The following is a 20,794-nucleotide window of genomic DNA, read 5'->3' as shown; positions in this document are numbered from 1 at the left end:
GAAACCTGTAGCCTTTACCTGGTCTGGCCTACATGTGACTCCAGAGCCACAGCAATGTGGGTTGCTCTCAACTACCCTCCAAGGGCAACTAGGGATGGATGGGCAATAAATGCTGGCCCAGCCAGCGAGGCACACATCCAAGGAGAGAATTAAAACAACTTGTCCAATATTTCCTCACAAGACAAACGCCTTCATGCCGGGAATCAGTCAGGTGAACCCTCCCTGAACTGCTTCTAATGCATTTATGTCCTTTCTGTGAGGTCAGTGGTGATCACGCTGTATCGCTGTTCACTGCAAAACCCTGACTCTGACTGTTGTGGGAATAACTGAGTGTCTAAACCGACCATCTTTGCCTGGAGTTTAATTGTGGAGTTACTGGGAAGGGGAAGCAGCAATATTGGGGAAGAGGGAAAAACAAGGGGGATGTGATTAATAATGTTGCAAATGTCCAATGTACTGCGACCGTTCTCCTTGGTGCTTACATATTGTACTTGCCGAGGTTTCCTCGGACAAACTTATGTCTGTTTTGCAGATTTGTTTGTGATGGATGATATTAATATATTTCTGAGGGGGGGGGGGGAAGGAGTATTGATCGGGCGTTTATTCCTTCGGAGGACCTGCTGCTTTGGCAGCTTGCAATGCCTGTGATAAATACTCCTGTTTGTGGGCTTGAGCAGGGCCTGTGGCTTGAGCTGGGTTCCTTTGTGTTCGGGGAGCGGGGCCGGTATTGTGCAACTCTGATCCAGTGCCCTCCTGCTTCCAGCAGAGATTAAGCAGCGTTCTGCCTGCTGTCTGGCACAATGGACTGACTGAGCGAGAGACACAAATCATCGGGCGGAACCCTGTCCAGCAACCTGACAGTCTGGGAGAGAGAGCGAGAGAGAGCGAGAGAATTCAACCACTATCATCCTGTCTGAACGATGCCGTCCTTCCCCATTGATGGAGGTAAGGAGAAAATTACACATTTTTTAATAAATAAACTTTTAATTTTGTCAGGTATTGAACAACAGAGACCCTCTTTCCCTCTGGAGGTGGGGAGGGGGCTGTTTTTGCCGCGGGAGGGTACCGTCCAGACGCTTGTGAACTGTTGCTGTTACGTTGCATTCCTTCAGAAAGGTCGAGTCACTCTGACTGGCATCGGGTATTGCCCTCGTTTTCAGGAAGGCTGCTCACTCCCTCCTCCCTAAAGGCAGTGAGGCGTGGGCAGCAAATTCCTGCCTGCTAGCAGCGTGCCCACGCCACGAATGAATTCAGTGCGATCCTGGCGTCATCTCGACTTTCCTGCCCACTCCCCAAATCCCCGGATTCCCTGAGAGACCAATCTCACCCTGACACATTGACTCCATGACGGTGCCTCTGCAGCCCTCTGGGGGTGGTGGTGGGTGTGGGGGCGGGGGGGGGGGGGGGGGGTCCCAAATATTCACCACCCTTTGAGTGAAGAAATCTTCTGAGTCCTAAACGAGTGGCCCTTTATCCTGAGACTCCGCCCCCCCCTCCCAAAACCCCTGCCCTCGATTGCGACCATTTGATGAATCCAGAAAGAGGGTGAAGCAGCCGTAAAATCTGATACGTCACCGTTATTGGGAGATTAATGCTTCATGTGAGGCTGTTTGGAAAAGCCAGTTGCTGCAGTTCCCCTCCCACCCCGCCCCCTTCCCCCATCCCTCTGCCTCCCTCCCCCCAATCCTCATCCCCCTGACCCCCCACCCCCCATCACCATCCCCTCATCCCCCCCAACCACCCTTCCCCCATCCCCTCATCCCCCCACCTCCCCATTCCCCATTTCCCCCATCCTCCATCATCCTCTCATCCCCCCCACTCACCACCCCCCACCCCCCCATCCCCCATTATCCCCTCATCCCCCCATACCCCCTCCCCATCCCCTCATCCCCCCACCCCCCATGCCTCCCATCTCCCCCACCCCCCATTCCCCCCATCATCCCCTCACCTCCCCCCCCCCCCCCCCCCCCGTGCTCCCCATGCCCGCTATCCTCACCCCATGAGGTTGTTTATATTGCATCATAGAGTGGCGCTATATCGCCGGCCAGTGGCTTTGAGTTAAAACTACAAGGACATAGGCAGGATGGGGAGGTTGCCGTTGGGTGGAGTGGGGGGGGGAGGGGGTACCTGCTTACGTAGGAAACTCTCACAATCACTGATTACATAGACCCTTTCATAGCTCATCCATAAGACACATGCGGCAGTCGTGACGTGGTGAAGCTAAGTCTAGACCAGGAAATGTGAGCGTAGATAAGGGGCAGGACCTTCCGCCCTCCTCCCCCATCCATCCCCCGCAGTGTGTTTTCCAGCCATGGGGGCAGCCCACCATTGGCCGCGGTGGGATCTTCTGGTGGATTGGCCATATTAAATTGTCCCTTAGTGTTCCAAGATGTGTAGGTTAGGTGGATTGGCCATGGTAAATGTGTGAGGCTACGGGGATAGGGTCGGGGGGCAGTGGGGGAGGGGGGGGCAGGGGGGTCGGGGGGGGGGATACTCTGCCAGAGAGTCGCTTCAGACTCGATGGGCTGAATGGCCTCCTTCTGCATTGCAGGGATTCTATGGAAACGAATACAGTATTTAACAAAAAGAAATTGCAACAAAAACTTGAAACATTAAATCAAAATGTGGTTAAAGGGGTTAATGAAGTGCCCCAGTCCCTGCGGTGCCCAGCGGGCACGGAAAGCCTCAACAGTGCCAGCAGACAACACACCTTCCCTCTCCAGGGACACAGTCTTGGTTTATAAGTACTCCAGTTGCTATCACCTGTGTATCTTAACAGTATGATGAACATAACAACACGGTGGCCTGATAAGTTAGGTAGGAGAATTTGATGTGGCGTAAATGTTGCTTCCAGCTGGCAGTACATTCACCTGTACATCCCCTGACTGTTCCTTGGATGCAAACAGGAATGTCTCTGCCTTTGCGCAGCAGACCCCATTATTCCTCTTCCAGGAAGCAAAACTACAGACAAATCCCCAGAAGAAAACAAATTCCCCACCTTGCCTGAAGGTGGGAGGCAAGGAAGAGGCAGCCACAGGAAAGTAGTTGGCAGCAGAAATAAATATTTCTCCCATCTTACGGAGGTATTCGTGCTGCTTGACTCTGTAACAGCTGTGATTTCCTCTGGGCCCAACAGCTGCTGTCCCTGGGCTCAGAAACTGAGTGATGAGAATTGTCACATCTCCAAAACATGACGGCCTTCTTCAGATGAATCGATCATGCTGGAAGATTGGATGGGATCCAGGTTGACTGATTGGGAGCATTTGCAGGAAATGTAGGCTGTCGTTGTCTGTATCCTCGAGACTCTCTGTGTTTCTACACTTAGTCTGGGCAAAGTATTGCCATCAGTGTGAGATATGAAATAGTGAGCTATAATGAGGGGATTACTTGAATGAGGTTATTTAATTTTGTAATACTGATTAGGGCCAGAAAGGTGGGCGGTGTGGTGGCGCAGTGGTTAGCACCGCTGCCTCGCAGCGCCATGCGGAGTATGCACGTTCTCCCCGTGTCTGCGTGGGTTTCCTCCAGGTGCTCCGGTTTCCTCCGACACTCCAAAGACATGCGGGTTAGGTGGATTGGCCATGATCAATATGGGGAGCTACGGAGATAGGGTGGGGGGAGGAGGGCTGGGTGGGATGCTCTTTCGGAGAGTCAGTGCACACTTGATGGGCTGAATGGCCTCCTTTTGCACCCTAGGGATTCTGTGAGGAATTGGAGGAGAGGTCAGGGGTTCCACATTAACACATTTTAGGGCCTTGCTCGAGCGAGATCGGAAATTCTCGCCCGAGGTAAACAGAGATTTCCGTTGTCGGACCCTCGCCCGTTCCGATTCCGGGGCGGGTGCGGCGGTATGGTCCCGGCGATTGTCTGTTTTCAAACTGGGTGAAATAAAATGCAGGCACCTCGCTATCTTGCCCCATCAGTGTCCCGAAAGCACTGTATATGTATGTTTTCCTTTCTTTAGATGTTCAGGGAACATCCAGTCTGACACTGAAGAGTGGGCTGCCATTTAAAAACACAGGAGTTGGGAAAAGAAACATCAGAATGAAGAAAAAGAAGAAAGGAGCTATCACAGCTAATTTCACAGGCACTAAGTATCAGATCGGTAAGAAAGCTGCTCACTTATACATTTGTGTTATGGTCAAGTTGGGACAATGTCTTCAAACAGTCGCTTGTTAGAACAGAACCTGAGTATTGCTGAAAAGAGATGCTGAAGCTTTTCATCTTCCACTCATCAGGGCAAATGCAAGAATACCAAATTTCAAACGATCACCAAAATATATGCTACAGGGGAAAAACCTGCCGATTGGTTGGCAAGTCAACTCTGATTGGCTGTCACATTGTCATGGTGAAAGCTCACAGGAAACTATCAACTCCTCCCGTTCCCGAGCAATTCCTAAAAAGTACAAGGCTTGAACACTTTCCTTTAGCGAGCACAGAATAGACCTCTGTTTATCAATACACGTCACTTCCAGAAAATATAACTGAGCCATGTTTAAATGGTTTGTTAGTGTAGCTATTAGCACACTCATGATTGTTCAGCAAGTGCTGCCCAATCACAGAATTGCGTCTAACATTAGATGTTTTGGGTTTACTGAGCGCGGTCTGTACTTTGCCTATTACGAGGAACTGAATCATAGAATCAGTGCAGAAGGAGGCCATTCAGCCCATCGAGTCTGAAGAAACATGTTGTTTGACTTGATCAGCTGGGACATACAGCCTACGACACGGGTAGCACAGTGGTTAGCACTGCTGCTTCACAGCACCAGGGACCCAGGTACGATTCCCGGCTTGGGTCACTGTCTGTGTGGAGTTTGCTCGTTCTTCCCGTGTCTGCGAGGGTTTCCTCCGGGTGCTCTGGTTTCCACCCACATTCTGAAAGGCGTGCTGGTTAGGTACATTGAGCCGAACAGGCACCGGACTGTGGCGACGAGGGGAATTTCACAGTAACTTCATTGCAGTGTTAATGTAAGCCTTTCTTGTGGCTAATAAATAAACTTTAAACTTACATACCTGCCATCACACCAGCACTGGAATTCATGGAATGTTAGCCATGACATTAGAATTAATCTTTCTTGATTCATTGGTTTTAATAGATTATAGCACCATCCAGCAGACAAAGTGGCCATTCAGTCATTGCATCTGTGCTGGCTCTTTGAAAGAGCAATCTAGTTAGGACCACTCTGGCTGCATTTTCACCATGAGCTGGCATGTTTCCTCTTTTGAAAAGTACCATTGCGCTTATTTCTGCTGCTTTTTCAGGCAATGTTTTTGAGATCGTAACAACTGTGTAAAAATAATTCTCACTTCTCCCATTATCTTCAGCCTGTGTTCCTTGCTCACTGACAGTCCCGCCTCTCCCATAAACCCTTACAGAATTTTCAACATCTCTATTAAATCTTCCGTTATCCTTCTCTTCTCTAAGAAGACCAATCACAGCTTCTCTAGTCTCTGCAGGTGACTGAAGTTCCTCATCGCTGGTCCTATTCTTATAAATCTCCCCCCCACACCAGTGTCCAAGACATCCTTCCTAAAGTGTGATGGCCGTCACTGGACACAGCACTGCAGGTGAAGCCCAGTCAGTCTTTCTCAATTTTAATTGCTCCACCATTGGTGGCCGTGCTTTCAGCTGCCTGGGCTCAGAAGACTAAGGAAATTTGGCATGTCAGCTACGCCTCTCACCAACGTTTACAAATGCACCATAGAAAGCATTCCTTCTGGTTGTACCACAGCTTGGTATGGCTCCTGCTCTGCCCAAGATCGCAATCCATCACACAAACCAGCCTCCCATCCATTGACTCTGCTACACTTCCCGCCGCCTTGGAAGAGCAGCCAGCATAATTAAGGATCCCATGTACCCCGGACATACTCTCTCCCACCTTCTTCCATCGGGGAAAAGATACAAAAGTCTGAGGTCATGTACCAACCGACTCAAGAACAGCTTCTTCCCTGCTGCTATCAGACTTTTGAATGGACCTACCTTGCATTAAGTTGATCTTTCTCTACACCCTAGCTATGACTGTAACACTACATTTTGGACTCTCTCGTTTCCTTCTCTATGAACAGTATGTTTTGTCTGTATAGCGAGCAAGAAACAATACTTTTCACTGTTTGTTAATACATGTGACAATAATAAATCAAATCAAAAGCTCTGGAATTCCCTCTCTAAACCTCTCCATCTCTCTACCACCCTTCCCTCCTTTAAGCCACTCCTTAAAACCTATCTCTTTGACCAAACGTTTGGTCATGTGACCTAATGTGACTCGACGTCACATAACATTTTGTTTTACAATGCTCTGTGCAATACCGAGGCATGTTTCATGAAGTTGTAGGTGTGAAATAAATCTAATTTGTCATGAACAAAAATTTAGCATAATTCCCTGGCTTTTGTATTTTCTGCCGCCATTAATAATCTCTTCCTCAAGATGTGTTGGAGGCTGGGCCTTCGAATATAGTCAAGGACCCGAACGCTTTTTCCACAGCTTTCTCCTGCCTATCCTGCCTCCTTCAGAGATTTGTGAACACACACACTCTGCAATTCCGGCCTCGGGTCACTGTCTGTGTGGAGTCTGCATGTTCTCCACGTGTCTGCGTGGGTTTCCTCCGGGTGCTCCTGTTTCCTCCCACACTCCAAAGATGTGTGGGTTAGGTTGATTGGCCATACCAAATTGACCCTAGCGTCAGGGAGATTAGCAGGATAAATGCGCGGGGTTATGGGAATAGTGTCGGTACAGACTCGATGGGCCGAATGGTCTCCTTCTGTACTGTAGGGATTCTATGATTCTCTGTAACTTCGCCCCCTTTAGAATTCTGCCCAGAAAGTTTATTGGCCAGCAAATGAATGTATTTGCAGGATAGGTCTTTCTCGTGGTCACTCCATGGTGATGTGGAGCCCTGTGGGCTTCTGGGTGACCTCCAACTGTCCCCTGTGACCACATCTCTCAAATCCTGGTATGTGCATTCAAAGGACTTGGACTCACTCCCAACTTTACTGATTAATTGGATGTCCCGCATTGGGGCAGGAATACCCTCGGTGTTTGGAAGAGATTGAGGAAGGGGATTGTGCCTTTACAATACAGGACTAGGGTAGGGGGAGATAGCTGGGGACTCTTCACATGTGCCCATCGAGCATTCTCTATATGGCCTCATGTGCTTCCTCTGCCATCTGCTGGGCATCTTCATCGTGCCAAACCCAATGTACAACAGGCAACCTTCTGCCTTTCAGCAACGATTCAGAGCACTGTCGTGATTGACAGATAATGATCGCTGCATTCGGGGAATGAACACTTGGGGCACAATCTCACCACGCCACGCTCCTTATGCAGCGAGGTCAGAGAATCTGGCGGCCAGCCAAATCTCCATTCACTGCGGCGGGATGGGAAAATCCCACCAACGTGAACAGTGATACTATTCCAACCTTGTTTTTTTTCCCCCAAAATTATAATTTTGTCATAAAAGTTACAGAGGTACTTCAGAAGGGCGGCACGGTGGCACAGTGGTTAGCACTGCTGCCTCTCAGCGCCAGGGATCCGGGTTCGATTCCCGTCTTGGGTGACTGTATGAGTGACTGGAGTCTGCACATTCTCCCCGTGTCTGCGTGGGTTTCCTCCGGGTGCTCCGGTTTCCTCCCACAGTCCGAGAGACGTGCTGGTTAGGTGCATTGGCTGTGCTAAATTCTCCCTCAGTGTACCCGAACAGGCGCCAGAGAGTGGCAACTAGGGGATTTTCACAGTAACTTCATTTCAGTGTTAACTTCATTGCAGTGTTAATGTAAGCCTGCTTGTGGCAATAATAAATAAACTTTAACTTACCTGACTGTTCAAAATTGATATGATAGAACTGCAAAACCAAACCAGTTTTTTTTTCCATTTAGGTTCTAGGTTACTCACTACATTTCCAATTAGAATTATTATTTCCAATATTCATTACATGTCAACAGGTTTTACCCAGTTTCCAATCCCTCAGTATCCCTTGGCTGAAAGACATTGGGCTGATTCTCCCAGCAGCACAGCTGCCCAGGAGACATCAGCGGAGGCTGTGTAGCGGGTTTTTCACTGGGCGCCATGGTCTCTCTCTGTCTCCAGTCGCCGGATTTCCAGCATTGCCAGATCCATTCCAGAAATCGGCGCGGAGCTGATTAAAATATTTAAATCCGGCTTTACATCTTATTAGAGGGCCTGGGACTGGAGTCTCCAGGCTCGCTAGCCTCTCCCGCGCCACCAGGAGTGTTTCACTCCAGCAGGGTTAACAACAGCTCCTCACTAGTGAATAGCTGGCGGCCCGATCCCGCTGGAATGAAGGGGTGCCATAGAGGCCACCCAGGCGGTTGGGGGTAAGGGGGGGGCTGCCCCCTGGGCATTGCCAGACTGGCAGTGCCAGCCTGGTCCCCTTGCACTGCCCAAGAGCAAAGCAGCAATGCCCACAGGGCATCAGGCAGTGCCAAAGGGGAGGGGCCAGGGGGGGTGCGGCCTAATGGGGCAGGGCCTCTCGGGGCGTTGGTGGGGGTGGGCCAATCTTTTAGGCTTCAGACGTTCTGGCAGCAAGGGGCAAGTGGGAAATGTGGCCAAACTTTTAAAAAATTCATTCGTGGGACATGGGCGTCGCTGGCTGGCCAGCATTTATTGCCAATCCCCAGTTGACCCTTGAGAAGGTGGTGGTGAGCTGCCTTCTTGAATCGCTGCAGTCCACGTGCTGTGGGTTGGCCCACAATGCCGTTAGGGAGGGAATTCCAGGATTTTGACCCAGCGACTGCAAAGGAACGGCGATGTATTTTCAAGTCAGGATGGTGAGTGGCTTGGAGGGGAACTTGCAGGTGGTAGTGTTCCCATGTATCTGCTGCCCTTGTCCTTCTAGATGGAAGTGGTGTGGGTTTGGAAGGTGCTGTCGAAGGATTTTTGGTGAATTGCTGCAGTGCATCTTGTAGATAGTACACACTGCTGCGACTGAGCGTCGGTGGTGGAGGGAGTGGATGTTTGTAGACGTGGTGCCAATCAAGCGGGGCTGCTTTGTCCTGGATGGTGTCGAGCTTCTTGAGTGTTGTTGGAGCTGCATCCATCCAGGCAAGTGGGGAGTATCCATCACACTCCTGACTTGTGCCTTGTAGATGGTGGACAGGTCAAACTGATGACTATCTGCTGCTCCCATTTATATGAGACGACGTCCCATTGACTCTGCCAACTCTGGTGGGGCGTGTGTTTCAGTCGGGGGGATGGCAGAGTTACTGCTGGGACCTGGGGATATTTGCCTGCCCTTTCCCCGCTCTTTCCCAGTGTAATTTAATCAAGGCTATTGATTTCTGAAATTTCTTCACCCAGAGAATGATGAGCCTGTGGAATTCTCTGCCACGGAAAGCAGTTGAGGTCAAAACATTGTTTGTTTTCTAAAAGGAGTTAAATATAACTCTTGAGGCTGAAGGGACTGAAGGATGTGGAGGCGGTGGGGGCGGGGGGTGGGGGGGGAATGGAAACAAGTTACTTAGTTGGATGATCAGTCATGATCATAATGAATGGTGGAGCAGGCTCGAAGGGCTGAATGGCCTCCTCCAGCTCTTAGTTTCTATGTTTATTTGTGACTCAATATTGGGTTGGAGCATTTCCTGCACGTTTGTGGTGTCAGTCTCAGAGTGTCAGCTGCCGCATTAAAACAAACAAGTGGGCTTGACACAGACTAACAATACTGTACAGTGCAGTACATAATCAATTGCAAGCTTCTCTCTCCACTTAACATGCCAGTTATTAACTGTTCCCTCTGTAAAAACATGCTTCTGACGATTCGGTGAATGATGAAGTTGGATCAGGAAATTTCAGTAAACGGGATTTCCAATGAAGTGTCCCAGAGTGTAATTTCCTCTTTGGTAAAAATCAATCAAAAAATATCTTAATCCCAGGGATATTGCTTTGAATCCCATGCGAGATAATACTTCTAAGTACTTTGCTGAAGAGTCTGATTATCATTCAGTGAGTTGTTTGTGCTTTCAGAGGGTTCCCTACACAAAGCCTGACGCATTGGAGGAAAAATTCATTTAATTAATTTATTTTGATGATCTGATTTATTGTGCATTGTGACAAGTTAATGGGTGTTCTGTGATTGTGGGTTTGATCACTCTTGTTGATGTAGCTATATCTCTACCTTGAGATAATTGCAGTTATTTAATAACAGCCCCGTTGTCAATCAGAACACACACTCATTCAGTTGTGATGTAATTAGACAGCGTGTTACAAAACTGGATTTCGCACAGTAATTCTGATGCAAAAAGAATTCCATTTTGTTACTGGCTTCAGGAACAGTAGTACATGCGCTGATTGCAGCAGTGTGGGTCCAGTGGGCAACCCTTCCTGGACAGCACGGTGGCACAGCGGTTAGCACAGCGGTTAGCACTGCTGCTTCACAGCACCAAAGACCTGGATTCAACTCCGGCCTCGGTTCACTGTCTGTGTGGAGTCTGCATGTTCTCCCCGTGTCTGCGTGGGTTTTCCCCAGGTGCTCCGGTTTCCTCCCCCAGTCTAAAGATGTGCGGGTTAGGTGGATTGGGTATGATAAATTGTCCCTAAGTGTCAGGGGGACTAGCTAGGGTAAATGCATGGGGTTATGGGGTTAGGATTGTGGTCATAGAGTTCCTACAGTACAGAAGCCCATTTGGCCCATTGACTCTGCATTAACAACAATCCCACCCTACCCCCGTAACCACCCATATTTACCCTGTTAATTCCCCTGAAACTAGGGTCAATTTAGTACGGCTAATCAACCTAGCCTGTACATCTTTGGAGTGTGGGAGGAAACCAGTGCACCCAGAGGAGACTCACCCGGACACGGGGAGAATGTGCAAACTCCACACAGACAGTGACCCAAGCTGGGAATCGAACCTGGGTCCCTGGCGCTGTGAGGCAGCAGTGCTAACCACTGTGCCATCGTGCCACCCAATAGGGAATAGCAGAGGATGGTTTCGACCCATCCACATCTGGGTTATGGGCCCAGCACACTTCCACTACGCCGCTCTGCTCTGGTTGGTGCAGACCCGAAGGGCAGAATGGCCTCCTTCTGCACTGTAGGGATTCTATGATTATCTATAAATAATCCTTTCCTCAATCATTCTAGTTGCTTATTTGCAAATCCTTGAATGTGGATTTTTAATTTAATAATTAATTTAATTAACTTTAATCCTTTAATATAACATCCTTTAATAAGCCTACCTAATAAATAAAGTTATATTATACTAATATAATTTGATTTATACTATTTATTTATGCTAATAAATAAAGTTTAAAGTTTATGTGGAGAATGATCTCACTGAATGGTGGAACAAACTGATGGGCCGAATGGCCTGCTTCTGCTCCTATGCCTATGGTTGTGGACCATTGGTGAGTTGCTGCAGTGACTGCCGCCACAGTGCCTCACTGTGGAGGGGGTGAGTACTGAAGGCGGTGGATGGGGTGCTGAACAGGCGGGCTGCTTTGTCCATACAAAGGAGGGCAAATCCAACCTGTCCACTTACTGCCCCGTCAGCATTGAGATGTTGGAGAGCTGTGAGGCTGGAGAGGGTTACAGGAATAGGGAGGGGGGTGGGCAGGGAGAGATTTGATCAGACAGATGGGAATTTTAAATTAGCTGAGTCATTGGTTTGGATGACAGTGAGTGTAGATTAAAATATCTACCTGCTGAGTTTCCCAGCACTTTTTATTCTTAGATCACAATATATATACATTCCTCACTCTTGCAGAGTGCCACTGACTGACATTAACAGGCCACTGTTGATATGTTTTTTGCAGTGCGTTTAGCCATAATGGAAGCGGGATTTGCCCGTGCCCGTGAGGAGGATGACACTGCCAATCTGATCTGGAACGATGCGGCCGTCCAACAGGAGAGGATTGCTGATCTGAGGAACTATCAGGTGAGGCTGGGTGGCCTCGTCCACCTGCCATTCTGGCTTTGCCCCTCTCCAATACCCTCTCCTCCCAGCCTTTCCTCCACTGTCATCTCTCCACTCTGAGAGAAGCTGATCCGTGCCAGGACACCAGCCCATGGGCACCAGGTGCCTTTCCGACTCTCACCCCAAGTGGGAGTTAACTCTGTGGTTTCAGTTCCAACCATCATCATGCACATACCGTCAGCAATCCTCATAAGCCTCCGGGTGCTCCGGTTTCCTCCCACAGTCCAAAGATGTGTAGGTTCGGGGGATTGGCCATGCTAAATTGCCCCTTAGTGTCCCAAGATGTATAGGTTAGGGGGATTAGTGGGGTAAATGCGTGGGACTTTTTGGATAGGACAGGGGTAAGGTGCTCTGTCGGAGAGTCAGTGCAGACTCGATGGGCCGAGTGGCCTCTTCCACACTCTATGGATTATTTTTTTAAAATTAATTCACGGGACATGGGCGTCGCTGGCTGACCAGCATTTGTTGCCCACCCCTAGTTGCCCTTGGAGGGCAGTTGAGAATCAACCACATTGCTGTGGCTCTGGAGTCACATGTCGGCCAGACCAGGTAAGGACGGCAGATTTCCTTCCCTAAAGGGACATTAGTGAATCAGATGGGTTTTTCCGACAATCGACAATGGCTTCATGGTCATCAGTAGATTCTTAATTCCAGATATTTTTTATTGAATTAAAATTCAACCATCTGCAATGGCGGGATTTGAACCCGGGTCCCCAGAACATTAGCATTTCCCATGGCCAGTGTGGCACAGTGGTTAGCACTGCTGCCTCACAGTGCCCGGGTTCAATTCCAGCCTTGGGTGACTGTCTGTGTGGAGTTTGCACATTCTCCCAAAGGCCAGAATTGAACCCGGGTCCCTGGCGCTGTGAGGCAGCAATGCTAACCGCTGTGCCACCCAAATACCTAATTCAGTAACCCGCCACTGATACTGTTTGCAATTGTTTTTTTGTCTTCCCTTGCAGAGGATTAACCACTTCCCGGGAATGGGAGAGATTTGTCGCAAGGATTGCCTGGCAAGAAACATGGCCAAGTAAGTGAATTTGGGCAAGCTTTCTGTCTTATCTGGAATTGGAACATTTATTGTTCAGTGAGATGTGTTTGGGAAGTGCACACAGCCTGAGCGTAGGCCAACACCCGATTCCCCACCTGAACAGCAGGCGGAAGTTTCCCAACTCTGCCTGGATCTGTTCCTGAAGGGTTTATCTGCGTGACCTCCCATGACCACCCACCCAGCCATCCATCTACCCCTGCGGCACGGTGGCACAGTGGCTAGCACTGCTCCCTCACTGCGCCTGGGACCTGGGTTCAATTCCCAGCTTGGGTCACTGTCTGTGTGGAGTCTGCCTGTTCTCCCAGTGTCTGCGTGGATTTCCTCCGGGTGCTCTGGTTCCTCCGGGTGCTCACAATCTGAAGGACGTGCTGTTTAGGTGTATTGGCCGTGCTAAATTCTCCCTCAGTGTACCCGAACTGGCGCTGGAGTGAGGCGAGTGTAGGGGATTTTCACAGTAACTTCATTGCAGTGTTAATGTAAGCCTACTTGTGACATTAATAAATAAACTTTAAACCTTAAAACTTTCCCATGTCGTTGGGTAGCAAACAGACTCTTCCTTATTTGATTGGTTAATTGTCCACTGTCAGGCAAATAAATTTAAACACTAGATAGATTGGTTTGTCTCCACAGTGAGATCATGGTCTGACTGAGGCCTTATCTCCATCCTCCTGACTGTCGCCAATAACCTTTGACCCCCCTGTCAATCAAAAATCTGTCCAATTCAGCCTCGAATGCATTCAGCCCCCACTGCTCACTGAGGAAGAGAATTCTGAAGACTATTGGTCCCTGGAGAAGGAATTCCTCTGCATCTCTTTAAATGGGAGAGCCCTGATTTTGAAATGGTGGCCCCCAGATTCCCGTCTGAGGGGAAACATCCTCTCAGTATCCATCCTGTCAAGTCCCCTCAGAATCTTGTCTGTTTCGATAAGTTCACCTCTCGTTCTTCTAAACTGCAATGAGCGCATGCCCAACTTGCTGAACCTTCACTTAGAAGACAATCTGTCCATCCCAGGAATCAGTCCAGTGAACCTTCTCTGAACTGCGCCCAATGCAATTATGTCCCTCCCAGAATAAAGAGGCCAAAACCATCTGCAGCATGTCAGAAGGGGCAGCACGTGGCACAGTGATTGGGGGCAGCACGGTGGCACAGTGGTTAGCACTGCTGCCTCACAGTGCCAGGGACCCGGATTTGATTCCTGGCTTGGGTCACTGTCTGTGCGGAGCCTGCACATTCTCCCCATGTCTGCGTGGGTTTCCTCTGGGTGCTCCGGTTTCCTCCCACAGTCGAAAGATGTGCGGGTTTGGTGCATTTGCCATGCTAAAAAATTGCCCCTTTGTGTCAGTGGGACTAGCTAGGGTAAATGTATGGGGTTGTAGGGATAGGGCCTGGGTGGGATTGTGGTCGGTGCAGACTCGATGGGCCAAATGGCCTCCTTCTGCACTGTAGGATTCTATGATTCTATGATAAGTGACTTCAACAACGCCATGTACAGATGCAGCAAGAGTTCCCTTCCTTTCCACGTTGTCCCCCTCGCAAGAAAGGCCATTCTCCTGCCCTCCGGAATATGAACAGCACACATCACTTGTGTTTCCTGTCACGATAACCGCTCTCTCTGCTTTGTTGCCTGAAATGCCCTCAGAATTAATCTTTCATTCTTGGCAAATTCAAGACGTTCCTGGAGAGTTGGCAACTCTACACATCAAGCTAATGATTGTGTTGGAACACTTTTAATAACTATTAATAACACCTTTCGCAGCTTAATCCAGTTTTATCTGAGACCAAACCATCCTGCAGAATTACTGGACGGTTCTCAGCTATCCTGAAATGTTGCCTTCTTATTGTAGACAGTACAATCACGCCTACTCCACCATTCCACCCGATCATTCAACGCCACTTTCCCGCCTGCTCCCCATATCACTCGATTCCCTGAGAGACCAAAAGTCTGTCCATCCCATCCATGATTGGGGCGGCGCAGTGGCACAGTGGTTACTGAGCCTGGCCCAGTAGTGCAAAAGGGTAAGGAAAAGAGGGTAGTGCTAATTGGGGACTCTACGGTGAGGGGGTCAGATAGGCGTTTTTGCGGACACAGACGGGACTCTCGGATGGTGGTTTGCCTCCCTGGTGCAGGGGTCCGGGATGTCTCTGGTCGAGTCCCAGAAATCCTGAAGGGGGAGGGAGAGGAGCCGAAGGTCGTGATGCATATAGGTACTGCTGACATAGGTAGGAAGAGGGAAGGGGTCATGAAAAGAGAATATAGGGAGTTAGGTAGACAGCTGAGAAAGAGGAATGCAAAGGTAGTAATCTCGGGATTGCTGCCTGTGCCGCGGGAGAGTGAGAACAGGAATCGGTGGAGAATGAATGCGTGGCTGAGGGACTGGAGCAAGGGACAAGGATTTGGGTACTTGGATCATTGGGACCTCTTTAGGGGCAGGTGTGACCTGTTTAAAAAAGACGGGTGGCACTTGAATCCCAGGGGGACCAATATCCTGGCGGGAAGGTTGGCTAAGGCTACTGGAGAGACTTTAAACTAGAAAGGTTGGGGGGAGGGAATCGAAATGAGGGGACTGAGAGCGAGGAGGTTAGCTTGCAAATAGATAAGGAATGTAGACAGGGTAAGAGGGAGGTTAGACGAGTGATGGAGAAGGGAAGTGCTCAGGCTGAAGGTCTGAGATGTGTCTATTTTAATGCCAGGAGTGTAGTGAATAAAGTGGATGAGCTTAGAGCGTGGATTGCTGCTTCGAATTGTGATGTGGTGGCCATTACGGAGACTTGGATGTCTCAGGGACAGGACTGGGTGCTTCAGGTGCCGGGTTTTAGATGTTTCAGGAAGGACAGGGAGGGAGGCAAGAGAGGGGGGGGAGTGGCACTGTTGATCAGGGATAGTGTCACGGCTGTAGAGAAGGTGGACGCCGTGGAGGGATTGACTACGGAGTCTCTGTGGGTGGAGGTTAGGAACAGGAAGGGGTCGGTAACTTTGCTGGGTGTTTTCTATAGGCCGCCCAATAGTAACAGAGATGTTGAGGAGCAGATGGGGAAACAGATCCTGGAGAGATGTAGGAATAACAGAGTTGTCGTGATGGGAGATTTTAATTTCCCAAACATAGATTGGAATATCCCTAGGGCTAGGGGTTTGGATGGAGAGGAGTTTGTTAGGTGTGTCCAGGAGAGTTTCCTGACACAGTATGTGGATAAGCCTACTAGAGGAGAGGCTGTACTTGATCTGGTGCTGGCTAATGAACCTGGACAGGTGGAGGATCTCTTGGTGGGTGAGCATCTTGGGGATAGCGATCATAATTCTATCTCCTTCACGATAGCATTGGAAAGAGATAGGATCAGGCAGGCTAGGAAAGTGTTTCTCTGGAGTAAAGGGAAATACAGTGTCATCAGGGAGGAAATTAGATGGGTAAATTGGAAGGAGGCATTCTTGGGGAAAAGTACCGAAGGAAAGTGGAGGATTTTCAAGGAATGTTTGTCTGGAGCTCTGCATGACAACGTTCCGATGAGACAGGGGGGTGTTGGTAGGGTACGGGAACCGTGGTGCACGAAGGTTGTGATGAACCTGGTGAATAAGAAAAGAGAGGCGTACAGAAGGTTCAGAGAGCTAGGAGGTGTTAAGGATTTAGAGGAGTATACGGGATGTAGGAAGGAGCTTAAGAAGGAAATTAGGAGAGCGAGAAGGGGTCATGAGAAGACCTTGGCGGGTAAGATTAAGGAGAATCCCAAGGCTTTCTACAAATATGTCAAGAGTAAAAGGATGAGATGTGAAGGCATAGGACCCTTAAAAGGTGAAGGGGGAAATGTTTGTGCGGAACCGTTAGAAATGGCGGAGGTGCTTAATGAATACTTTACCTCGGTATTCACGGTGGAAAGGGATCTGGGTGGTTGTACTGCTGGTTTGCGGTGGACAGAAAGGATCGAGCATGTGGACATAAAGAAAGAGGATGTGTTGGAACTATTGAATGGCATCAAGGTTGGTAAGTCGCCGGGACCGGATGGGATGTACCCCAGGTTACTGTGGGAGGCGAGGGAGGAGATTGCGGAGCCTTTGGCGATGATCTTTGCATCGTCGATGGAGACGGGAGAGGTTCCGGAGGATTGGAGGATTGCAGATGTGGTCCCTATATTCAAGAAAGGGAACAGGGACAGCCCAGGAAATTACCGACCGGTGAGTCTAACCTCAGTGGTTGGTAAGTTGATGGAGAGGATCCTGCGAGACAGGATTTATGATCATCTAGAGAAGTTTAGTATGATCAAAAGTAGTCAGCACGGCTTTGTCAAGGGCAGGTCGTGCCTTACGAGCCTGGTTGAGTTCTTTGAAAATGTGACCAAACACATTGACGAAGGAAGAGCGGTGGATGTGGTCTATATGGACTTCAGCAAGGCGTTCGATAAGGTCCCCCATGCAAGACTTCTTGAGAAAGTGAGAGGGCATGGGATCCAAGGGGCTGTTGCCTTGTGGATCCAGAACTGGCTTGCCTGCAGAAGGCAGAGAGTGGCTGTGGAGGGGTCTTTCTCTGCATGGAGGTCAGTGACCAGTGGAGTGCCCCAGGGATCTGTTCTGGGACCCTTGTTGTTTGTCATTTTCATAAATGACCTGGATGAGGAAGTGGAGGGATGGGTTGGTAAGTTTGCTGACGACACCAAGGTAGGTGGTGTTGTGGATAGTTTGGAGGGATGTCAGAAGTTGCAGCGAGACATAGATAGAATGCAAGACTGGGCGGAGAAGTGGCAGATGGACTTCAACCCGGATAAGTGTGTAGTGATCCATTTTGGCAGATCCAATGGGATGAAGCAGCAGTATAATATGAAGGGTACCATTCTTAGCAGTGTAGAGGATCAGAAGGACCTTGGGGTCCGGGTCCATAGGACTCTTAAATCGGCCTCGCAGGTGGAGGATGCGGTCAAGAAGGCGTACTAGCCTTCATTAATCGAGGGATTGAGTTTAGGAGTCGGGAGATAATGCTGCAGCTTTCTAGGACCCTGGTTGGACCCCACTTGGAACTGCGCGCAGTTCTGGTCACCTCATTACAGGAAAGATGTTGAAGCCATTGAAAGGGTGCAGAGGAGATTTACAAGGATGTTGCCTGGATTGGGGGGCATGCCTTATGAGGATAGGTTGAGGGAGCTTGGTCTCTTCTCCCTGGAGAGACGAAGGATGAGAGGTGACCTGATAGAGGTTTACAAGATGTTGAGAGGTCTGGATAGGGTAGACTCTCAGAGGCTATTTCCAAGGGCTGAAATGGTTGCTACGAGAGGACACAGGTTTAAGGTGCTGGGGGGTAGGTACAGAGGAGATGTCAGGGGTAATTTTTTCACTCAGAGGGTGGTGGGTGAGTGGAATCGGCTGACGTCGGTGGTGGTGGAGGCAAACTCGTTGGGGTCTTTTAAGAGACTTCTGGATGAGTACATGGGATTTAATGGGATTGAGGGCTATAGATAGGCCTAGAGGTAGGGATATGATCAGCGCAACTTGTGGGCCGAAGGGCCTGTTTGTGCTGTGGCTTTCTATGTTCTATGTTCTAGCACTGCTGCCTCACAGCGCCAGGGACCCAGGTTCGATTCCTGGCTTGGGTCACTGTCCGTGTGGAGTTTGCATGTTCTCCCCGTGCCTGCGTGGGTTTCCTCTGGGCCCTCCGGTTTCCTCCCACTTTCCAAAAGACGTGCTGATTAGGTGAATTGGCCATGCTAAATTCTCCCTCAGTGTACCCGAACAGGCGCCGGAGAGTGGCGATTAGGGGATTTTCACAGTAACTTCATTGCAATGTTAACATAAACCTACTTGTGACACTAATAAAAGAAAATCTTCAATGATGGAGCACCCACAACCCTCTGGGGTAGAGAATACCAAAGATTCCCAACTCTTTGAAGGAAGATCTCTCTCCTCATCTCAGTCCTCAATGTTCAGCCCCTTAGCCTGCCAGAAAGAGTGAAGCAACACTTGTCAGAGCAGATAACACAAGTGGAAGGACTTTTTAGATGTAATTTATTGATGCGTTTAAATGATATTGTTTATATAATGAATCATCTTGATTTTCAGGACATGGGACCATGAGGAGGCCATTCAGCCCCTTGAACCTGTTCTCCTATCCAATGAAATGATGCCTATTTTTTAGCTTACCTCCACCTTGGTTCCATAATCTCAGCATCCTTTCCAGACAAAAACCTGTCTGCGACAAAAACAGAAAGTGCTGGAAAATCTCAGCTGGTCTGACAGCATCTGGGGGGAGAGAATGGAGCCAACGCTTAGAGTCTGGATGACCTTACATCAGAGCTGATGAAAATAAAAGAGATCTGAGGAAGGGTCATCCAGACTCGAAACGTTGGCTCTATTCTCCCTCCACAGATGCTGTCAGACTTGCTGAGATTTTCCAGCAGTTTTCTGATTTTGTTTCAGATTCCAGCATCTGCAGTATTTTGCTTTTATCTTAAATAACTGTCTAACTTCGTTCTGAAATTTCCAGTTGAACTTCCGTCTCAGCAGCTTTCTGGGGAAGTGAATTGACTGTAAGACGTAGGAGCAGAAGTAGACCTTTTGGCCCATTTAGTCTATTCTAGCATTCAATTCGATCAGGACATCCATGTTTCCACGATTCTTTAATGTGAACAAGTGCTCCCTGACTTTAGCCCTAGTGATACTCGTTTGTTCTAGACTGTCCCGTTCTGTGGCACTCATCTCTCTCTAACTAACTTATCAAATCTTCTAACCTTCTTGCACTGCCTGGTCATCGAGTCATAGAGGTTTGCAGCATGGAAACAGGCCCTTCAGCCCAACATGTGTATGCCGTCCAATTTTTACCACTAAGCTAGTCCCAATTTCCTCCTGCACCTATCTTCTATGTCTATGTCTATTTCTATGTCCCTCTATACCCATCTTACCCATGCAACTACCTAAATGCTTTGCAAAAGACAAAATTGTACCCCCCTCTACTACTACCTCTGGCAGCTTGTTCCAGACACTCACCACCCTCTGTGTGAAAAAAATGCCCCTCTGGACACTTTTGTATCTCTCCCCTCTCACCTTAAACCTATGCCCTCTAGTTTTAGACTCCCCTACCTTTGGGAAAAGATATTGACAATCTAGCTGATCTGTGCCCCTCATTATCTTATAGACCTCTATAAGATCACCCCTCAGCCTCCTACACTCCAGAGAATAAAGTCCCAGTCTATCCAGCCTTTCCTTATAACTCAAATCATCAACTCCCGGTAGCATCCTAGTAAATCGTTTCTGTACTCTTTCTAGTTTAATAATATCCTTTCTACAATAGGGTGACCAGAACTGTACACAGTATTCCAAGTGTGGCCTTACCAATGTCTTGTACAAATTCAACAAGACGTCCCAACTCCTGTATTCAATGTTCTGACCGATGAAACCAAGCATGCTGAATGCCTTCTTCACCACTCTGTCCACCTGTGACTCCACTTTCAAGGAGCTATGAACCTGTACCCCTAGATCTCTTTGTTCTGTAACTCTCCCCAACGCCCTACCATTAACTGAGTACGTCCTGCCCTGGTTCGATCTACCAAAATGCATCACCTCACACACAAACACACAAATTAAACTCCATCGGCCGTTCATCAGCCCACTGGCCCAATTGATCAAGATCCCAGATTGGGGATGAATTGTTTTCGGTGCTGGGTGGAAGTTGGCCGCCTGTTTTCTGGGTTCGGCTGACTTTCTGTTGAAAATTCTCTTGTGGACTTTCACATTTTCAGCTTTCAGCCCCCAGATCAGTGGGAATCCTTCCTCCCTTTATGAATCCTCTTTATCTTTCAGGATGATCAAGAGTCAGTCTCAGGAATACTGCTTCACCCCCAG

At 48.9% G+C, this 20,794-nt stretch overlaps 1 protein-coding gene across 1 annotated transcript in view; it reads left to right on the top strand.

The window, feature by feature from the left end:
• Positions 1-693: 693 nt before the first annotated feature.
• Positions 694-20,794, top strand: part of ttll7 (tubulin tyrosine ligase-like family, member 7) — a 163,609-nt gene continuing 143,508 nt past the window's right edge. The window contains exons 1-5 of the mRNA XM_078218982.1: positions 694-945; positions 3,965-4,105; positions 11,766-11,887; positions 12,889-12,956; positions 20,753-20,794. The exon at positions 20,753-20,794 is cut by the window's right edge and continues 117 nt beyond it. Of these exons, the coding sequence (XP_078075108.1) occupies positions 921-945; positions 3,965-4,105; positions 11,766-11,887; positions 12,889-12,956; positions 20,753-20,794 (398 nt within the window). The 5' untranslated portion in view covers positions 694-920. The remainder of the gene's footprint in view (positions 946-3,964; positions 4,106-11,765; positions 11,888-12,888; positions 12,957-20,752) is intronic.

Source organism: Mustelus asterias, chromosome 8 (assembly GCF_964213995.1).
Source record: "Mustelus asterias chromosome 8, sMusAst1.hap1.1, whole genome shotgun sequence".
In the NCBI taxonomy this organism is placed as follows: Eukaryota; Metazoa; Chordata; class Chondrichthyes; order Carcharhiniformes; family Triakidae; genus Mustelus; species Mustelus asterias.
Note: the sequence above shows the minus strand (reverse complement) of the source record. Positions and strands in the feature narration are given on the sequence as shown.